The 21,862-nt window shown below is 43.2% G+C and overlaps 1 protein-coding gene and 1 long non-coding RNA gene across 5 annotated transcripts in view; one reads left to right on the forward strand and one right to left on the reverse strand.

Annotated features, from left to right (window-relative positions):
* DPYSL3 (dihydropyrimidinase like 3) overlaps positions 1-21,862 on the reverse strand; it is a 108,057-nt gene that overhangs the window by 40,155 nt on the left and 46,040 nt on the right. Inside the window, exon 1 of one of the 4 annotated variants that reach the window (XM_077137346.1) lies at positions 20,657-20,901. The exons of 1 other annotated variant lie outside the window; for it this stretch is intronic. In XM_077137346.1, coding sequence (XP_076993461.1) covers positions 20,657-20,695 — 39 coding nt within the window. In that variant the 5' untranslated portion in view covers positions 20,696-20,901. Of the gene's footprint in view, positions 1-6,767; positions 6,877-14,251; positions 14,348-20,656; positions 20,902-21,862 lie in introns of those variants that run through there. 2 more of the 4 variants (XM_077137343.1, XM_077137345.1) reach the window with 2 other exon arrangements.
* LOC143663948 (uncharacterized) lies at positions 6,879-13,688 on the forward strand. Its single transcript, XR_013166243.1, has 3 exons — positions 6,879-7,088; positions 7,352-7,423; positions 13,543-13,688. It is a non-coding gene; the product is annotated as an uncharacterized LOC143663948 (long non-coding RNA).

The raw sequence follows: 21,862 nt of genomic DNA on the forward strand, positions 1-21,862 counted from the left end.
GGCCCAGGTGTTCATTCAAGATACAATTCCCATTTGGGTAATTAGATTTTACTCGCTAAATTCACTCCCACTCTTAAGAATACATCAGAATGGATAGACCATATGGATGAATTCTCAATGTTTTTCTTCCCCAAAGCAGCACCATGTAAAGAAGAGAATGAAAACCAGGCTTTCTAAGATAACTCAGTTGTCTTCAGATGTATTCAGGAAAAAGCACTGAATAGACTCTAAGGAGACCGGAGTTCTCATCCTGGCTCTGCTAATAAACATGCAACCTTGGGTGAGACACAGACCTGAGTTTGAATTCTAGCACTAATACTTAACTACCTGTATAAATGGGCAAATGGCTTCACCTCTCTGGGCTTTAGTTACCTTATCTGTGAAATGGAGACAATGATACCTTTCTCCTCGGGGTGCTGCTAAGTATTGGGGGAATACCACATACAAAGTGCTGAGCCCTCTGCCTGGCACATTGTACATACTCAATAACTGTGAGCTACCATCACCATTATTATTCCTTACAAATGAATAAGTAAGTTGTAAGTGTACAACTTTTGGCTCACCAAATACTCAAGGAAAACTGAACTAACACTTTGTTAGTCAAAACACAACAGACCTTGCCATAAAGGGAATTCCAGAGATGCCAGCCCCCAGCCAACCCTCAGCAATTGTTCTGGCTCGGGCCACCAGCAGTCAAGGTCAGCCAAGACTTCCCTTTCTAAACCCACCCCTGCAGGCCAAGTTCCCATGGCCCTTTCAGACATGCTTCCTCCAAAAAGAAGCCCCCTTGAGGAGATGACAATCTGTCCACTCTCTTCCAGTAGGAATGGAGAGTGGGTGGTGAGGTCTTAAACCTGCCCCCACACCCACTGTCCCTACCCACTCCACGGGTCCGTTTCTAGGACCCTCAAGAGACAAAGAGAAAGGAAAGACCTGAGAGAAGACAGGCATCTTGAAGAGCAATGTTGTTTCTAAGTTTTTTGGTTCTAAGTTCTTACTGAAACCAGGCATAGTTTACAGAGCTGCCTGCTCCAAACCTTTTAACTGCTGCAGATGAGAATCTTTCAAAAACACTCCTCCTTTCTCTCATCACCCAATCTTACTTATGGCCATTGAGGTATACTGGATTGGATGGAGGTAAACTCGGGGCACTCCCTTCAAAACATCACCCACTAAGCAGAATACCAAATGAATGGGAAGGGCAGTTTTCACTTATTTATTATGTTTGGTGGGGTTTGGCTCAATCAGTACTATTTCCTGGATGGCAGAACTTAAGGTAAGAAAAGCAGAAAGTGGAAGAAGCATTTGCCAAGGGTAGGGTTGACTGGGGCAGGAAGGCTGCTCAGCCTTCTGAGCTGGGACATCAAAGACAGACTATGTGCATGCCTCTGTCCCCAGAGCTCCCCATCGCAAAGATGAAATTATCAAAGCACCAGACAAGTGAAGTGACCCGTCTTCAGGGAGTGAGGGAATGAACTGTGAATGACACCTTAATCCCACCCCCCAGATAAGGGTCTCTCAGTCTTCAACAGGGACCTCGACACAGATAAGCAGGGTGAATGGCCAGGTCAGTAAGGAGGGGCTGGGGAGGCAAGGAGTCACGAAGCCATTCCACCCTCGAGCAGCTGGTCTGTGCAGCCCAAGCCTCAGTTACTTGTGTGTTGCCTTCACGATACTTAACTGTACTGGTCAAATAATGTTATCAAATATTTGACAAATTGTATGGTTATTTACTTAACATAATCCTTAAATAAATGTATTTTTAATGTTAACACTTTCTTACACCTATAAACCATAAACTGGTATCACTTGCCATAAGTAGACTCTAAACCTAGGAATGAATATAATAAAATTTGGCTTCATCCTGCTACCTTCAGAAGGGTTCTAAGGGATGCACTGAGGTCTGCTATCTTTGTTAAAAATGGAGATTATCAAGCATGCGGAAGGCATTAGAGAGACTAGCATCCAAATGAGACTTTTTCTTTGATCCACTCAGATGCTTTAAAAAAGAATTAGAAGGGACAAAATTTCTCACTGTATGATTAAATGTTATTTAATGCCCTTTTCCAAAATCACCTATGATGATCTGATGTCAACACGAGCATTGAAATATGGGCCAACATGAGCTAGGAAGAGCCCATCAGAAGCAAGGGGTAGATAGGCCTAAAGCAGAGAGTTGCAGGGACCTCCCACATACATGGGCAATGTGGCAGAGGGAGATTTTAGAGGTCATGCTCCATGTTAGCTAGGAAGTGGGAGGAATGGGGGAAAGAGGTAGGGTGGGTGGGGCCAAGTGTGGGAACAAACCTGCCACAGGACCTGTGGAGCTGGGTTGAGGAAGAAATGTGGCACATCTTTAGTGGGTTTTGGGGAGAGGCCTTCTTACTGCATGGAAAAGTTGTTGCCTGGGATGGAAACCAACCCTAATAGCAAGCTGAGGAGCACCGAGGACCATAGGTAGTATAGGCAGTAAATAAGGGAGATCAGAAGCCAGTGCTGTGTCAGCATCCCTGCCCCTAACTTATCCTGTGACTTTAAGCAAATGAAGACCCGGCTGTGGACCTCAGCCTCCTCAGCTGAGTGCAGGCAGAACTCCCTGAAAAGGGCCTTAGGGAGCCAGGTGAACCATTTGTCTTTTCTTTATCTGTTTAGGTACCTGTAAAGCATAGAAAATGCCTACCTCACAGGGCTATTGTGGGAATTAAATGTCATAATGCAGGGTCTTACACTTAGAGAAAGCTTCGTATGTGGTAGACATTACAAATACTATTATGACTAGTACTGCTACCACTGCTATGTTACTGTACTCCTTATATGGACATACAATTAAAGTCAAATCCAAATTGCAGTACAAATATAAGGTGGCTATCACTGTATATAAGCTGCCTGAGAGATGCACTGCTCAGGACCAGAGTATAAAATAAAATAAAATTTGGACTAAAAAAAAGGCAGTGCTTTAGAGACTCATTCAGGCCTGTCTTTGGTTTGAATGTGCACAAGAGTTTTGTGTTTTGTTTATTACTTTTTTGCTTCATTTTGCATTGTTCCTTTTAAGGCCTCCAATCCATGTGCATGGGGTGAAAGTTCTTGGTACATATGCAGACCAAAGAACAGGGATCCAGCTTTGTTTAAACAAGATCCCAAGTCCTATGAGTCTGTATGAAAGCTAAACGGCTACTCCATCAGGACAGCTACTCCATCAGGAAGGAGTGCCTGAAATTTCAACCCAGACCTTGATTCTAAGGATAAATGGGTTTAATAATTCATTCCTGAAACATATACTTGTCTGAGTACTGGCCGTGAAGTTCTATGATGGCTGTATGGAGAAGCAAAGATGAAATAGCATGAAAAATAAGTCAGCAACACCAATTATAATGTGGGGCTGAAGGAGACAGGGAGAAAATCCTTTTGTCACAAAGGGATTCACAGAAGATCTTGAGATTCACAGAAGATCTTGAGATGGGGAAAATGGCTGATCTGGACAGAAAGTTATGAATAGAGGCAATTCTGATCAGAGTTGCGGGGTGGAGGGGCATTATTCATGGCATGTACTAAACACTTCTTACATGCCAGAAACTGGTAGGAGCTTTACATACTTTTTTTTTTTTACAAATAATTCTCAATAAAGTGCTGTGAATTATATGCTGCTATAATCCCCATTTAATTGACAAAGAAATCGAAACTTAGAGACGTTGCCTCACTTGTCTGAGCCACATGCCCAGTCACTGAGAGTATCAACTATACCAATACAACAAGTGTATTTTAGTGGGAATTTGTAGAGTTGGGAAGGGCCCCTGATCGTTAGGATACTGAAACAGTGGGATGCAAGAAATGACCAACTAGTGAGTTTAACCTTTATTCTGTGGGTAGTGGGAACCTTGGAAGATTTTGAGAAAATGAATAAAATAGTCTCAGATTAAAAAATAGTAAGCTGGTAAAATGACTATGATGGTGATAAAGAAAGGAGCGAGTTAGAAAATAACTGTGAGGGGTAGAAAAAATATTAAGGAAGTAACTCCTGTTACTTAGCATACCAGTAGGAAATAGATGGAATATTCACACTGGGTTATTAGGGAGACTTTAAGAAAGGGATAATTAACCAAGATGTGGGCATGGTTTAGGGAAATTGAATGGATGTGCAACATCCAGAGTTTACCAACAGCAGGAAGCCATTCCCATCCTCAGGCTGAAGGGGTTAAAGGGAGGGAGTGGTTCCCAGACTTGGAGACGCCTGCCTGACCTGAGCTGTGACCTTCAGTAAAGGGATGCAGCCAGCCTACCATGACCCAGCAGGAAGGAAACCAGCAGGACATGCTCTGCCTTCATTGTTCAACCTCCTTCAAATCTCCTACTGGTACTCTATGAACTAAGCCTAACTAGAAGCCCAAGGGCATGGGAGGCTACTGATGCCATCCACAGAAGTCCAGGGCAGGAAGCCGGGTAGGAAGGGATGGACACGGTATCCAGAATGGTAGACAGAAAACATCCAGCCCAGACCCTTAATACCGAACAATGCAGCATGATTTCATAAACTGCAACATAGTCACACTATAATCAAGCAGCTCTTTTTAAGATTGGTTAATCTGTATATAGGAACTGAAGAAATAGCTAAACTTAGTTACAGACCAGGGTGGTACACATGATCATATTCTCGCAAAAGCAAACAAAAAAATTCCTATATGTAAATATGCTTATTACAATTTTGTGTGAGCATTGAGAACAGTCTGGAAAGACATAAACCAACTTCTTAACATTGGGTATGATAGAAAGAAGGGATGCAGGGGAAGGAAGTATGAGAGATTAGCCTTTTCTTCTCTCTCTTTTATTTATTTATATCATTTTTCTAGTTGCACAATGCATATGCTACTTTGTAACTTCTAAAGAGGGATTTAACAGAGAAAAAGTATAAAAAGGAAAAATAAGATGATTGTTATGGTCCAGTGTGAGGACAAGGATACAGAAGTGCATAGCATTCAGCAGAGGAAAGCTTGAATAGAATAAGCAACTGAAAAGGAATAGAAAGTGATGTGCCAAAGCCAACTGAAGTTTCAAGGCAGGGATGGTCAGGAAGGATCCATTCATAGAAATGGGAAAACAGAAATGGGCATAACGAAACCACAAATAACTTATGTGGAGGTGCTGGTCAACCAGGTAGCAGGTAGCAGGAAATGGAGATCTGACATCCAGGAGAATGGCCAGGTATGAGTGGAGTTAAAGCAACACTGAAAATGGCTCCTCACCCAAAAGTCAACAAAAGATAGAAAGATGCCTGGAGTGGGAGTCAGAAGCCCTAGATTCTGGTCATAGCTCCGCGACCTCTAGCAAATCAGCCTCTCTGGGCTGCTGTGCCAATGAATGGTGCCAGCCTCTGTCTTCTAGAAGCAGTTCTCCTGTTTTCATTTCTGACTGACAGCTGGCTTTGACTGGGCTTTTACATGACAGGGAAGCCTAGTGATTTCCCACCCTGTTGCTTCTCAGAAACAAGAAACCCTTTCACCAAATCTGAAAGCCAGCCAAAATGCAATTCCCCGAGGAGGAATCCAGGCTCGGGCCTTGGAATGTGTGAGCGGCACCTTCAAATGGCAGGCAATTGCTCCCCATCTATTTGTGGAGGCCACAAGGGATTCTTCTCCAAGTCTAACATTATACTTTTAAAGCTGGCAAGGGCTGCTTGGGGACTGTGGTTTTAACTATACAACCACTGGCTTATGCAACTTCCTAAAACTGCCCCATGGTGGATGCGTTTAAGAGAACAGATATGAGCTCTAGAGCTCATACCATGATGGTGGGGAATGGGCTTTTGGAGAGAGCAGGGAGGAAGGACCTGTTTCAATGACCAGGTTGCTCTGCCTTGGAATCCACATATCAGAGATTGTAGAGGTACAAGACAGCAAAGAAGGGCCTCATTATCACTTTGCATCTAAAGAACCCAAGTGGTGAGTCAGTGTCAGAGAAGCCTGAAGGAATGGTGGAAAGGAAAAGGGCTTCAGAGTTTCAGTCCTGTCTGTAAAAGGAGGAAATTGATAACCGCCCTAAAGGAGTACCGTAAAGGTTAGGCCCAGATTCTGGAACACAGGAGATACTCAACAAATGCAGGTTATTTTAATAACTGGGACCCCAGATTTCTCAGGTCAATGACTCCCATGTGAATGCCTACCCACTCTCTCCTTTAGGCCCAAAAACTAGCTTGACTTTTAATTTCTTTTTAGTTCAGAGCAAAGTTTTCATTCAAGGACCAGACAAATTTTCTAAGGAGTATGGACAGATGAAAGGACTGAGGGTTTCACTCTCTTTTCTAGTTGTTTAACATAAGAAACAGATGGTGATGATTGATTCTCTTGGTGACAGTCTTCTATCCATCTAGAACCTTGTATACCCACAGCTCTGCTTTCATTTGCAAAATAGGTGGTTATTAAGCAGTGGCTATTTTCGACTCATCTCTGAACTTCTGTAACTTCCCCCAGGTTATACTGACAGAGAAAACTGCATATGCTGATCTGTGAGCAAGGTCTCCAAGAGGTCAAGCAGATTGTAAATGAAATGAATTATTGAAATAAACATAGATGAAGCATCACACAAAAATAATCAGAACTCAAAAAATGAGCGCTTTGTGGGTAGTCAATCACTAATGAAAGATTTCTTCACCTTCAACAGTCATGACAGAACCTTCTGGGATGTATTCAAGACTGCTTTCTAGTTCTAAGAACCATTCTGACATTACAGGAATATATCCCCTATGCCTGGGTGCCTGTAGACTTCACTCCCACCTGCAAAGACATGAAGCTGCACTCTTCTCCCTCAATGACACGAGTTGACATTCTATGACTCTAACACCATGCGAATGATCTTTTGGAATAGTGCTGAAACATTCTGTTCTTTTATGATGTGTCTAGGCTCAGAGATGTTTCAGAAAGTGCTCTGACTACTTAAGTTTACAGTTGCAGATGTCTTAGACCCACCAAAGCAAGATGTGCTTTGTGATATGTTTTAAATTGTCTTTTAGAAAAAAAGAGCAACAAGTTACGACCTTTACAAGTTTCCACACGTCTTCTCAGACACAGTCGTTTTTTACCTGCGTGCTATCACAGGTAAAAATTATCCCATTATCCCAAGTCCTTTCCTCTTTCATTCATCAATATATTCATTCAAGGGTAGACTGAACCAGGACTTGTGTGTCACAGGGAAATGCACAGACATTGTTCCTGCCATCTGGAGCAGATCATCCTTGATACCCATTTTCCTCAAACCACTTAACCGAGGGAAAGTACATTAGTTTAAAGTAAAGTAGAGTTGGGACTTTTTATCCATGTATTTATTCATCTATTCATTCCTTCATTTAATGTTGTGAAAGCCTCCTGTTCACAGTACGGGGATGCAGTACTGGACATGATAAATACCCTACCACTAAAAGAGCAAAGAACAGGTAAGTTACTAAACAAGTAACATAATTTCAAAAGTGAAATAAAGAACAGAGCCTGGGACTGATATTGATTAGATTTTCTAAGGTGGCACCTCTAAAAGCTGTGAGCTGAGCATAGATCTGTGACTTGAGGTAGTGAACTAAGTAAAGAACTGATCCCAGGAAATGCTATTCCAAGGGAACAGCAAATATAAAAGCCCTGAGCTGTTAACAAAGACGTCTTGTCCCAGAAGATCAAGCAGGGAGGACAGCTGATCCCAAGTGAATAAGGGGCAGTGGCCGGAGAAGATACTAACAGCATATCAGGGGCCAGGTCTGTGAGATGGTAACAACTTTAGTGTGGGTTCTATTTTTTTTTTTTCATGGGCAGGCACTGGGATTCGAACCTGGGTCTCTGGCCTGGCAGGTGAGAAGTCCGCCTGCTGAGCCACCATGGCCCACCTTCTGGGTTCTATTTTAAAGGCATCAGGAGATTTGTTAGCAGGAGAGCTATGTGATCTAACTTACATTTTTATAGGATCACCCTGAGCATGCTTAGAGAATGAATTTATGGGTACAAAGTAGAGCTACAAAGCCCAGTCCGAGGGAACTCTTGCAGTAAGATGATGCAGGCTCATCCTAGGGTGTGACAGGGTTGGAAAATGGTGAGAAGTGGATGGATTTAGATTCTAATCTGAAGGTAGAGAAGGTAGAGCCAGTATAGTCGCAGACTTAGTGAACAGCTGGGTTGGGACTTCAACTCAGCATCAGCCTATCCATAATTCAGCTGCCTCTTCTTACTAATAAAGTCTGAGTAAATTTACCAAGCATTTGTAGACCACACGATCTCAAGATGGGGAGGAAGCAGCTGCAACAGAGCCATGTACATCCAATATTTAAAGCACCTCTTATTTCCCTTATCATAAAACCTGTCTTTACCAGCAGCTCAGGTTGATATGGCTGTATTTTTTGGCTGATTGCATTTCTATCAGGTCTTATTGCTGAAAATAACTCTAAAATATGTCATTGTAAAACTCAGGCATCGACAGTTTGTAAACCCACTCATGTTACAGATGTACCGGTCTAGTTTCCTGCTTTAGCAAATGTGAGCCGGTGTGAATAACTGATTCTCCTTTAGTGGTCAGGTTCCTTCAAGGCTGAGTCCATCACTATGAACATTAATTCTTCATTATCTGGAGCTGTCTGTTTCCACCTGGGAAGGTGAAACCCATAGAGAAGACATCGTAGTGAAGCCCAAATAACTTGATTATATTTTAAAATATCCCTGATCTCTGTTTTTAATCCTAAAATCAGGGACCAATTATTTCCTGTCCAATTGATTACATGGGTTCTAGATTCTTGAGACTTTGGACTGTATTTCTCTTCCTCCTAACATTAAATAATGTTTGAATTAACATTCACACTAAATAGCTTGAATTAACCTCATTAGGAAGTAGCACAGTGTAGTAAGTGAGGGTTTTTAATTCAGACAATAAGTTATATTTGGAACTAGCTCTACCAGTTAATACTATGCCACATCAGATGGTTATGTTTCAGAGCCTCAGTTTCCTCATCTGTAAAATGGGGCTAATAAGAACCATAACCAAGTCAAGTCACAAAGATTGAAGGAGATGCCACATTTACAATTATGATTGAGAATCACTCAACCTGGGCTCAGGTACGGCATAAGTTCTTATAAATATTAATACTTTGTATTTCTCTTTTCTGTTAATTGAAAACTTCCCAAGTTAGAAGTTTTTCATTTTTAAATGTCTTTGTTCTTAGCTTCATCCCTCCTCCCCTGACAACAACAAAGAGTGAGAAAAGCACTGAGGTAAAGCAAGGCAAAATGAGACCTATGCCTCATTAAAATAATAATAATAATAATAAAACTATTAGGCTGTGTAACTTTTAGGCAAATTATTTTCCTCTCTGACCCACATTTTCTTAATGTTGGAATTAAGGTTGGAATGATAGGTCCTTTATTTCTCTTTTCACCCTCAACCAAGCAATGTTAAGTTTTCCCTGTGATTTCTTATAACAAAAAGGGGTCTGAAATAAAGGATGCAATGAAATAACTGAATTAAAAAACAAAACAAAAACATATCTTGTTTGTGGAATACACCCAGGATAAAGTCTCTAGAGGCAAAGGATTATATCCAATTGTCTTAAACCTTCTAAGTTGATTTAAAGCCCTTTCTCTTTGTAAGGCCATAATTTAAACCAGTTTAGTTGGATAAACCAGAAACCTCACTCTGAATTTATCAGTATCCCCAAACAAAGTAATCTCATCAAGATTTGAGGCACAAACTGGCTTTGAGGGAAAGAGCATATGCTTTAAAATAAAAGCGTCCTTGAAAGAATTAAGGGGGAGAAGTTTTTAAAACAAACACACCTACACACAGAAAATGTAAAATTAAAACCAGTTCCTAAGTTTATAGGTTAAAGGCATTAAGGACAGTGGGGAAAAAAGAACTATATTTCCTCTCCAGCTGTGTACAAGGCTCTGTTGCAGCTGCTTCCTCCCCGTCTTGAGATTGTGTGGTCTATAAATCCTCAGTAAATTTACTCAGACTTTATTAGTAAGAAGAGGCAGCCGAGTTATGGATAGGCTGATACTGGGTTGAAATCCCAACCCAGCTGTTCACTAAGTCTGCGACTATACCGGCTCTACCTTCTCTACCTTCAGATTAGAATCTAAATCCATCCACTTCTCACCATTTTCCAACCCGGTCACCACCATCAGGTCCCAAAACACTGTGAACATTTACAAATGTCAACAGCCCCAGCAAGGCAGGGAGGCAATCAAGGGTGGTAGTGAGAAAACAAATGCGCTCATTGGAGAGCCGAAGAAAACAAGGAAGGAGGAAAAGCAGAGTCGTTCATGGAAAACCACACAACTGATGGAGCAATTGAGTTGATGGCAACAAAACAAGGCCAAAAGTCAAGATATTGGGTTCAGATCTGTGGCCTGGTGCACACAAAGTGAATGACCTTGGGCAAGTTTTCAACTTCTCACACTGGAAGATCTTTTAATTTTATTTCAATTTAAAAACTGTCCCCGAAAATGAATCCATCATTGCATGCATTTTTGTTGTTAACACCAATACCAAGGTCTTGGAAATGATACAAATGATCAAACAACAGGGGATTAATCCATTTAACTAGATCCCAGGCAACAGGGTAATACATATCCATTTAAAATTATGTTATAGAAGAATATTTAAAACATGGAAAGATGCTTCGAACATACTTTGGTATAAAAAAGCAGGACATAAAACACCATATACAATGTCCAGAATAGCCAAACCTATACAGACAGAAAATAAATTACTGGTTGTGTAGAGCTGAAGAGGGCTGGGGGAAATGGAGACTGACTGCTAGAGGGTAAGGTGTTTCTTTTGGGGGGACTGAAAATGTTCTAGCTGATGTGGTGATGGTTACACAACTCTGTGGATACACTAAAAAATTTGAACTGTACACTTTAAATGGGCGAACCATATAGGATGCGAAAAATATCACAAAAAAAAGGCCATTATGGAAAACTATTCTAAAAACATTATGGACAATATGTGTTACAATTATAATAAATACATAAATTTTACAGAGCCACACTAAGTCAAAACCTCTCAGCAGAATCTTTCTTAAGATTTATTTTCAAAACCAGGGGAGGGGGGTAATAACATGGAATGTGGAGTGAGAATGTGGCATTCCAAACCACCTTAAGAATTGCTCAGTGCTATTTTTTGCAGATTGGCACAAAATCACCTAAGGTGCTGAGAATAGGGGACACCTCCCTGGCAAGATGGCTGTGTAAGCGCAACAATCAGTATGGAGCAGCTCTGGATGTGCCCAGAGTGAGACTGCCCCTGATGGGAAATTTGGACGGCTTCCCCAAGCTGGCAGAGCTTACCAGTGCAACCCCCATGCAGACGAGGGGCTCATCTTCACATGTCCCATAACTGATCCTCTCCTGCCTCATGGTAGGCAGGGGCAGAAACGGACCTCCCCTGGACTGGAAAAAGTGAACTCCACTTTGAACAAATGCCTCATGGTCCCAGAGGGAGGGGAAGCTAACAGAAGGGAGAATTTGAAGCAGCACCATATAGTGGTGCTATAAGGTTATAAGGGTTAAGGATGTGGGTTCTGAGTCAAATAAGCTTCAATTTGAATTTGGGGTCTGCCACTTAAGGCTTGGGTGCTCTTAGGCAAATTATTTAACTCCCTAAATTTCCTCATCAATAAAATGTGAAGACTTAGGTGGAAACACATCTTCCTGAGTTCTTTTGATGATTAAATGAAATGATGAGCAAAAAGCACTCAATAGAGATTTCAATGACTTCCAATTCTTATTATTATACTAATTTTCTCTGTTTATCAGCTAGAGTCGATGCCCCTTTGACAATCATCACACTGCTAATGGGTTTATGGTCAATAAATACTTATTAATCAGAAAATAACAAAATGATTTTATTATACCTGATTTATATAGGGCACCAGTATAATACCTATAGTACTGCAAGTGCCATCTGACCAAAGGTTTTATGTTCCATGAATACATCTATTTTTTTCCATTTGCCTTTCTTTACTTACAGATGCTTCCTTTAAGAGAATCTAGTGGCTACTACTACACATGGACCTAATTAGACCATAAACTGTTTTATACTCTGAGATGAACTTGGTAAAATCTACTTTAAATTTAACTGCTTCCACCCCTAAACCAAAGAACGAATTTTAGAATAAAATTCTAAAGGAAAACTCCAAATATAAGCCCAAAGAAAGCTGACAGGTGTAATGCGGGGAAGGGACCGAAAATCTTTGAGAACACGAACATACACAAATATAAAAGCATACATTTAAACGGCCAACCTAACGGGAACAAAAAAGAACTATGGACTGCTTTTTAACCAAGCTATCCGAAAGGCTGAGATTAATGTACAAATGAGAACTAGACTATCTCATCGCTGCTAATAACTCTAGTGACTTTGTGGTTTATGTGCAAAGGCAGAAAGGGGTCTCGATTAACACATATTATATCCAAGCTCAACCAGTCATGATGATGACTTCCTCTGTATGAAAGAAGATACGAAGATTTGTATTAATTTCATTTAAATCATTTGCAGTAAGAGAAATGATATATCCTCTTGTAAGCAGAAGACTACAGGCAGACCCTTGAAACAGGCTGAGATAGAGAAATGGGATAATAGAGGGAGGAGAAGAATGGAGGCCAGAGAAAAAGGAAGCACACATGATGGATGGGCTCCATGGCACATTTGCCCAAGACAGGCTCTGGATTACAGTAACTCTGCTTGTTTGGCTAAAGCTCTTTCTAAATATTTCTCTTGGCCCAGTGATCCCATGCCAGTTCCTTCGAATCAGATCATTTCATTAACTCTTAGGAGTTAATAAACTAGAAAACCGTCAGTAAAAGAGAGGGAGATGTACCAGAATAAGACTTGAATTTATTCACTTTCAGATTATCTTCTCACTTAAAATTATCCCTGCAAAGTAAGTGTAAAATGTGTCCATTCATTCAACAAATACTTACAGTGGGCTTAAAACACAATGGCTGAAGAGCAAGTGCTGGAGATTCAGTGGTAACAAAACAAAAAGGATCCGTACGCTTGTGCAGTGTTCAGGGGCATTATCAGGACTTCGGGGGCAGGTTATTTCCACTGGATGGCAGCCATCCCATTTAAAATATTGCCAAGAGCAGTCGAAAAAAAAAAAAAAAGCTTCTTGAGACTATACAGACCCGGAGTTGTTTTCTGCTTGCTTGTTTGACGAGGCTTGGTTTTGGGTAACTGATGCCTTTGTACCCCCATCAATGGAGGCCTTATTCAAAAGAAGGCCTGTATATGGCAGCAAATGAATCATGGTATCATTTTAATGATACTTATTTTAATTAACAGCAAAGCTCTGCTAAGACGTATCAATCATCATTATTCCTGTTCTCTCCTGCACACAGTCTATGAACAAAGTCCACACTCTAAATGAGAAAAAGGGTGGGATTTTAGGGGTAAAGAAAAAAAAAAACAACCTAAGACTCTTATATAAAACACTGATGTTGGCTGGTCCTGCTGATTTTAAGCCAAAAACTACATTTCTCATTCATTTTCTCACTGTTCTCTCTTCCTTCACAGGCAGGGCTTATAGCTCCTCTCCGTGAATTCAAACAAAGTAAGGAAAGGCTGATCATGATTTTGAGGGAAGATAGAAGGCAAAATAAAAGGCACACGGTTCCATGTACTGCCAGGAACCTCCAGGATCATCCACGTCAGTACTCTCGCTTTAGAGGCAGAATCCGAGAGGGATAACAAGGGTTTGCCCAAATCACATCCAGGCCAGGTTGGAAACCATAATGTGCTGTCAGCCTATCCTGGGTTCTCGTCCTTAAACAACGTCACAACATTGGAAGTCTCCTTCGACCTCCTAGTCTGAGGAACTCCACTCAAAAAATAAAATCTCACATTGCCCTTTATATCTCATTTTCCAACACTACCCTAGGGGGGGAAATGGATTAATTAAGCCACGAGAAATGTACCCTTGAATTCCAGATGTCCCCAATAGGTTCCTGGGCCATTCTAACATGGAGCCGCCCTCTCTGGCTGAGACTGTTGGGCGTGTCCTGTAAACATGTCTCTGCCCAGCTGGATGGGAACAGGGAGCCTGGCTCCTTCTATGTCTGGGAAGAGGATGGGAACAGAAAGTGAGAAGGGGCCTTGGGCACTTAAGCAAAGAAGGAAAATAGCATCTTTTCTTCTACTCCACACTCACACAAGCTCTGGACAGAAGCCAGAAGCTCGCTCACTCACTCTTGCTGGCATGAACCACCATTAGGAGGATACATACTCTGAGTTCTTGTTCCAGTATTGATGAGATTGGTGTGGAGAGATCGTCCCCATGCCTTCTGCCCTGTGAACACTGGTCCATATCTGTGAGTTAGCTAAAAAGCTGGAAGTGATGAGGGGACAGGGTCATCTGTGGAATGGAATTATTGGTTTCCTGCCTGTGAAACTAATTTCCCTCTCGGGATCTTGCTGGGTGTTTGTTTGTTTGTTTGTTTGTTTTTAATCTGTGTGACGTTCTACAAGTTACTTAATCTAGCTGAGCCTTCTATCCAGAATGCAAAATGGTGGCAATAGTTGTAGCCATAAAGGTTATTGGGAGTTAAATGAGATACTCCCTGTAGCTTTTGCTAAGACATTCAATAAATAGAAGCAATTACTAATAGCTCCATTATGCTTAGTCCATCTTTCCAACCACTGAGTTCCCTGCAATCTAATTCACAGAAGATAAGTTTCCTTGGGAATGGATTTGATACTGGACTCCACAAAGGAACTAGCGTCAAAGGAAGAGGCTGATTTGAGGAACTGATGCTACTCCAATGACTATCTTTGTCTTTTTTGGTGTGTGTGTCTACTTCATATTTGAGATACACGTATGGTAAAGGTGACAAAATAGGGATTTCACAGCAAAAGAAGAGGCCGAAAACAGCAGAGCCTATTTCTCTGGGTTTTCCACTTGCCTACAGAAAATAGGAGAAAAGGTGAGCATTGGACAAGTGAGTATTGATTTGAAGAGGAAGCAACCTGGGATCAGTCATGTCCTCTTGTTAACATCCCTCCTAGAAGATAATGGCATATTCAAATTCCCAGTCCTCTTCTGACTGGAAGCACTGATTTAATCAAAGAGCAGCAATTTACATCCTCAGGATACATTCCTATTGTTGTAAGCATGTTGTAATTTTTCAAACGTAATAAGCAGACATAAATTGATACATTGATGTAATATATCAATGCGCAAAGAAAAGCAGGTCCTTTGGGATATGCACTGTTTTTACCTCTTTTGCAAATTCAATTTAGTGTTTGTTTTCTTGAAAATTCCTTTACAAGAGAAGTTGTGGGTTTACAGAACAATCATGCATAAAATATGATTCCCATATATCAGCCAGCATCAGCATACTGCACTGGTATGAAACATTTGTTACAGTTTTATATTTGTACTATTAAAGTCCATGACTTAATTTAGAGTTCACTGTTTGTGCAGTATAGTTCTGTGGATTTTTAAAATTCTGTTATCATTTATACACTCTAACACTTCCTCTTTTAATCATACTAAAATACATATATTTCAGGGCCGTCAATTTTACTATTTTTTCCCAACTGAGGAGAAAGTGCAGAGAAAACAGTGAAGTGGAAGTTGTGAAGAAACTACTAGAAAGAGTATTTGTAACCTATGTCACTCTAGGCTAAAAGCTGATTAGGACTAAAAAACAATGTCATTCAAGTAAATAAGGAAAATGTCCTTTATTTAGACTAAGGGAAACTCTCTGTATCAAAGCCCAAAAGAAATCTAATGGGCTCTGTGAGATTGTCAAACATAGAAGGCAAGCATGATTCTGAGGAGCTCTGTAACTTAACTAAAACAAGAAAAAAGAAACAGGGCTTTCATAGAACAGCATTATTTTTGTTTGTTTTAAAAAACTTGCGTTACAATAGTGTCCTAAGTAGTCTCTTTCTAAACCAGTTCTTTTGTCAAGTGTTCCTTTATTAATTTCTACATGACAAAGTACTTGTGAGCTTAGAAATAAATCTGTGCTTAATATCTCAATCAAAGACACCCAGGGTTCCCAGGCCACTTTGTTAGTCACTACTTTATCAGAGCATCTCAACTGCTCAGTGAGGTAGACTTGAATTCTCCCTGGAAACATGTTTCTCCAGAATTCCTCCAGGTGCCCATCTGGTTCTGCCACATCTATTAAGATTCAAGCTCTTTATACACCTGGGGCAGTTTGCTAGCATTTGAGAAAGGGGAATCACCTGGTTGAGAATCACCACATACCTGCTCATAATCTAAAGTAATCAATAAGGTGAGGTCTGTGCTGAGATTTCAAGAATCAGAAATCTAAAATGCTTTCCATTCCTAGATATTTGATATTTTCCCTGTCTTTTACTCTGTCATTTCCCTGCTGTCTTGCATGGATAAGCGCTGGTTTGGGGTGACTTCTTTTCTTTTAGTCTTCCAAACTCTAGTCTCCCATCTTCTAATACTGTTTCCTGATCAGAACTGACACCTCTTGAAAAAAGAGGATGCACAGATCCGGGGATGTGGCTGCACCTGTTCTTTCCCTAAGTTTTTCTCAGGTCCCCAGCTCAACTATTGCAGAGACCTAGGTGTCCCTCCAGTTCACAAATGCCCCTTCATATCCCTCCCTCACCCAAAAATCTCCCACACTGCTCCCAATCACACCCTTCACATGAGATCACAGAGCTCTAACTACATGCCCTGAATTGAACTTTCCAAGGCATATTCCTAACTAAGGATGTGTCCCCTGGCACAGAAATCCACTCAGTATTTACAAAAGGCCAGCTCTCTGTAATTTGTCTGCTGGCGGGAATTCTAGAGTTCCTAACCCATACCTTTCCGAGCTCAGCTTCCTGTGCCTCTGGGAAGCAAAGCAACCTCTGCACCACAAAAGCTTAGACTCTGAAGTCCGACAAGTCCTGAAATTTGATCCCAAATTCTCCCTCGGTACCTCTAGGTAGCTGGCTTCACCTGCCTATTTTTCATTTTCCTTAACTATATATATTTGGTGAAGACTCTAATAAGAAAATACCTGTAAAGCACTGGAATGTCAGTGTGAGATCCCTGCCCCTGCCCACTCCTGCGGTCAGCTTCTGGTTATAGCTTATATCAGGAAAACAGTAACTGCAACTATTGGAACTTCCCACTTGCAGAACTTATATAGTAGCTACCATCCAAAAAATTGTTAATTATATTTATTTAGCATAAAAGGCGAGAAAAAACATGGGATTTGTTGATGGGGGCAGGAAAAATATGCTTCATGGGTTCTAGTAGTAAGAGTGCCTCAGTCTTTCCTCCAAACCATTTGCCTTCCCAGCACCAAGCAACAGGGAAAGCAGAAGCAGAGACACCAAGAGGCGTGTGGGGGTGAGGGGCAAGCATGTTTGAGGTTTGCCTCCAACATTTATTATATCTTTGATCCTGGGCAATTGCATTAGATTTTCTAAATATATATAGTGTATGTTCTACACATATATATGTGTTATAAAAATAAAATGGGGATAACCAGAGCATCTTTCAGGGAGCATTGATTCAAGGATTAAATGAGACACTGCATATCAAGACATAGCACAATGTCTGAGCTGTTTTAAGAACAATTTTAAATTCATTCAGTCATTTAACTGATAATCACTACTAGGCATCTCTATGCCAGCCATTGTGCTAAACAGTGGAGACAAAAGTGAGACAAAAGTGAAGGAACGTACAAGGTCCCTGTCCAGATCTGCTGGCCAGTCCCTGACATTCGGATGGAAGCAGGGGCTATAATTGAGGTAGAACAAATGATCAGCAACCTGAGAAGGAAAAATGAAGACCTGGGCCACACACAAAGGACCAGCCAATTCCACCCAGTGGCAGAGATATCCACCCCTCCAGAGAACCAATAAATGCAGGGCAGAAGGAACACTTTAATCCCAGGAGGAAGACAAAAATAGGTGAAAGAAAGAAAAAAATAATGATGGCAGAGGATAGGGCCTGGGGAGGCAAAGGGTACATGGACAAGGAAGACTATTTCCATCACTCCTCAGATTACAGTTACATGTTAGCCACTGGGTGGGGCAGCCTTCAGAAAGGAATATAGAGAGGACAGGAAACTTCATTCAAATTCCATAATCTTACCATTTAAAAAATGCTTTAGAAAGGACCATAAGGGTGTCATATTTTGACCTTCATTCATATCTATAGTTATTTGTATACCTGTAACCATATTTCTACACGTTTAACTATAGTTAAAAAGGGTATCTCAACCCCTGTGATAGGTAGAGAACCTTCATCACTTATAGGTATGCAAACATACAAAATATTTTATTCTAAAGCAGACTCGTTGTTCCTGAAAATACAAGCATAAAGCATGAGAAAAATCTACAAATGGATGCTCTGCCCCCAAAGACAAACACCCCTCGTCTTCCATGCTCCCCACCCCGCCTCAGTTCAACAATGAATACTAGGCAGCCAGGTTGGATGAAATGCACAACCACTGTCCACTTCTGTCACAGCTGCTGGAGACACAGTCCCTGCTCCGAGGCAGAGGCAGCTATGCAGCACCACGCCCCATGCTCAGAGAGAAAGGACTGAAGCCTACTGGAAAATGAAGGATGCACCCCAGGGAAGATCATTCAAACAGAAACAAAAGAGAGCCCTTTACAAACCTGGCCCTGGTATTAGGGAACAGATACACTTACTGGGGCCTCCAAGGCATGTTATTGAGGCTGAATTTCTTTATCCTTCCTTAAAGGATACCAAGAAGGATGGGTGTGGCCCTCAATGCTATATCACAGGCTGAGTTCATAAGAACCATTGTGATCTTCAGACTAAGGGGGAAAATCCATTTTCTCTCTATCTCAAATGGAAGAATTAGCAAACACATACTGGATGTACAGCAGCATATATGTAGCATGCCTCGTGCATATATTAACATGGAAGCTGTCATTTGCCCTCCTGAGTCAGGGAAATAAGTATAAAAATTGAGCTTTCATCCCAATCAGCTTTTGTTGATGATGCCTTTCACAGCTCTTTGCAAAACAATTGCTATTAAAAAAATAGATAGACCTGCATGGAAATACCACGCCCCCCCCCCCCAATGTTTCTTTAATAATGTAAAGCCAATGATATCAGATAGAGGCAAAAGGGGGAATGCTTAAATGCCAAACAAGATTCCCACCCACACCAAGTCCTCTGCCTGGGGAGTGTATCTCCCTGGGAATAACCGGTCAGTGGGTGGCCGAACGGTGCATTTGTGTGGAGTGAAGTTCAGGTACACGAAAAAGGAATGAAGCTGTAAGAGAAACCCCTTAACAATAAAGTACTCTAGGAGCAGATGCTTCTTCCTTCGTGCGGAGGGGGGAAGGTCCTGCATAGCAATCCCAAACACACCGCGCGTTCCAGGAATAACCGGACAAGTGCAAACAGACTCGGGCTCAAAGTAAAACCTGGCGGATCCGGGCAAATTCACTACAGTAGCAGGTAAAGCTCTGCTCTGGGGCAGCCGCAAAGCCTCCCAGGGGTCGGCTGATCACTTCCTTTGTTCGCCTAGCAAAGATGGAGTAGCCAACCATTCCCCCATACACACACACACACACACACACACACACACACACACACACACACACACACACAGCATCCCACAAAGGTTTAATGAAATTCACTGCAGACAAAGCAAAGCTGCACTGCTTTGTGCTAACCCAACAAATGTCAGGGACTTTTTAATGCCCACCCCAACCAGTCGTGTGTACCTACTACTCAGCACATCCCAAAGGAATTTAGGACCGGGGCGGCGTATACTACCCAGGAAGGTGCATTGCTGGGCGCGGCTGAAGATGCGGCTTCTGTACCTGACTGTGGCACATTCCCTCTCCACCCCGCCCTAGCCGTTTCCCCGGCGCTTCTGACACCGCGGGTCGCGGGTGGCCGGGTCTCGCACACAATGGCAGTTGGACGCGGCATGCACCCAGCGTGCTCCTGAGACGCAAACTAAAACCTGCTCTGAAAACTCAGCCTTTTCTTGGCGTGAAGGAGAGAAATGACACGGAAAATGCAAAATGCACTGGGAGGAAAAAATGGTGTTCATTCCCGCTGCAGCCACGTTAGTGGCCCCGTCCCGAAAATGACGCATTGACATATGCATTGGGGAGAATGCAGGCAAGGAGAGGACGCACGGTCCAGACACCCCACTCTCACTCGGCGCGGCTGCAGAGACGCCGGGCTGGAGCTGCAAGAGGGGCGCGGTCGAGCTGACTAGCAACCCGGGGGGAAGGTGTCATCTCTCCTTACCCCGCCTGGCCAAAACGAACCTTAAACAAAAAGCACACCTGAGCCGCAGGCGGCGCACACAGGCAACCCAGGCGGCGCAAGGGTCCAGGGAGGGCCGTGAGCGCCGCGCTCTTTGGGGACTCCCGGGCGGCGGGAAGGGAGGATAAATAATCCGAAGTTCTCCGCGCCACTGTTTGGGTTTCTTCTTTGTTGTGATTGCTTCAACCCCCCAGGGTCGTCCCTTCTGTCTGTGGCGCCCGCCGAGCCGACTAGGCTGACCGCCGCTCTCCACCACCCGGACCCCCGAGTCCTTCGCCCTCCCCCGGGACCGACCCGGGGAAGCCGGTGAGGTCAAAGCCGCGCCCGCCGGCCCGCGGACCGCGAGCGGGAGCAAGCCAGGGAGCGAGCGGCGCCCGGACTCACCGTGATCCGCGGGATGTTCTTCTTGCCTTGGTAGGACATGGTGGCGGCGGTGGCTGCAGCAGCTGCCTCCCTCCCTCCTTCTTCTGCTGCTGCTCCTGCTCGCCGGTGCCTTCCCAGCGCACAGCGCCCGGAGATCAGGTGGAGCGAGTGGTGCGCTGGCCGCTACCACCGCCTCCTCTCGCCTCCGCCCCCCTCCCGGGCTCCCTCGGCGGCTGCCAGAGACAATAGTAAATCTCCCTGGTCCCCCTTTCACCCCCGACCCCCCCACCCCCGCCACACACACCCTCCTCCACACACGTTCACGCCCGGGTTTTTTTGTTTTTTGGTTTTTTTTTTCTTTCTTTCTTTTGCGGTGCCAGCTGGGACCCAGTAAGACAAGAATGGCTGATCCGCGACTCCTCCCTCTTCGCTCTAGTCCCTATTGATTTTCCTCTTTGCATCTGCCTCACCCACTTTTTCTTTTTCTTTTTTTTCTTTCTGACTTGTGAGCGTGGCCGAGCCAGCCTGCGCCGCGTCCACCAGGGGGCGCGAGGGACTTTTCCGGGCGGGGATGCCGCAGCCCGGCGTGTCGGAAGAGAGGTACCAGCGCCGCCCTCCAGGCCTCGCAGGACGAGCCCGAGCCGGCGCTGACGGCCCCATCAGCTTCTCGTCCTAGCACCAACCATCGCCACCCTCATTTCAGAGGGAGATGACCCCGGACACCCTTCCCGGAACTCGCTCTCCCCCGCCATCGCGCCAGCTGGACGCGGTGGCGGTCGCCTTTGTTAGAGGGAAAGACTGGGCGCCGCCTCTGCTGGTCGCTGGGTGTGTAAACACAGCGCGTGCAATCAGTCCCTTGGAAAGCGGAGGAATAGGCAGGCTACGTGCAGCCTGGCCGGCTGAGGTTCCGAGAGCATGAGAACACCGAAGGTATCAGAAAATGTCATTAATTATGCACCTCCGGTGCATAATAATCTCCAAATAATACATTTTTAAAAAAGAAACCCCGCAGTCTGGCTCTTAGTATTGGAGAAAGCGCATCAATGAGTAAAAAAGAAACGCCAGTAGAGGGTAGGCAAAAGCACTAGCATGTTCCTGCTGTGCAGTCATGGATTTTGTGAGTACTCCCGCTACTTCCCCCTCGGTAATGAACCACGTGCATGGCTCAGAATCCTGAGTTACTTCATGCAGATGGACAAAGATGAATACGTTGTTAGAGGCAAAAAT

The sequence above is a fragment of the Tamandua tetradactyla genome, chromosome 20 (assembly GCF_023851605.1).
Source record: "Tamandua tetradactyla isolate mTamTet1 chromosome 20, mTamTet1.pri, whole genome shotgun sequence".
Classification (NCBI taxonomy): domain Eukaryota; kingdom Metazoa; phylum Chordata; class Mammalia; order Pilosa; family Myrmecophagidae; genus Tamandua; species Tamandua tetradactyla.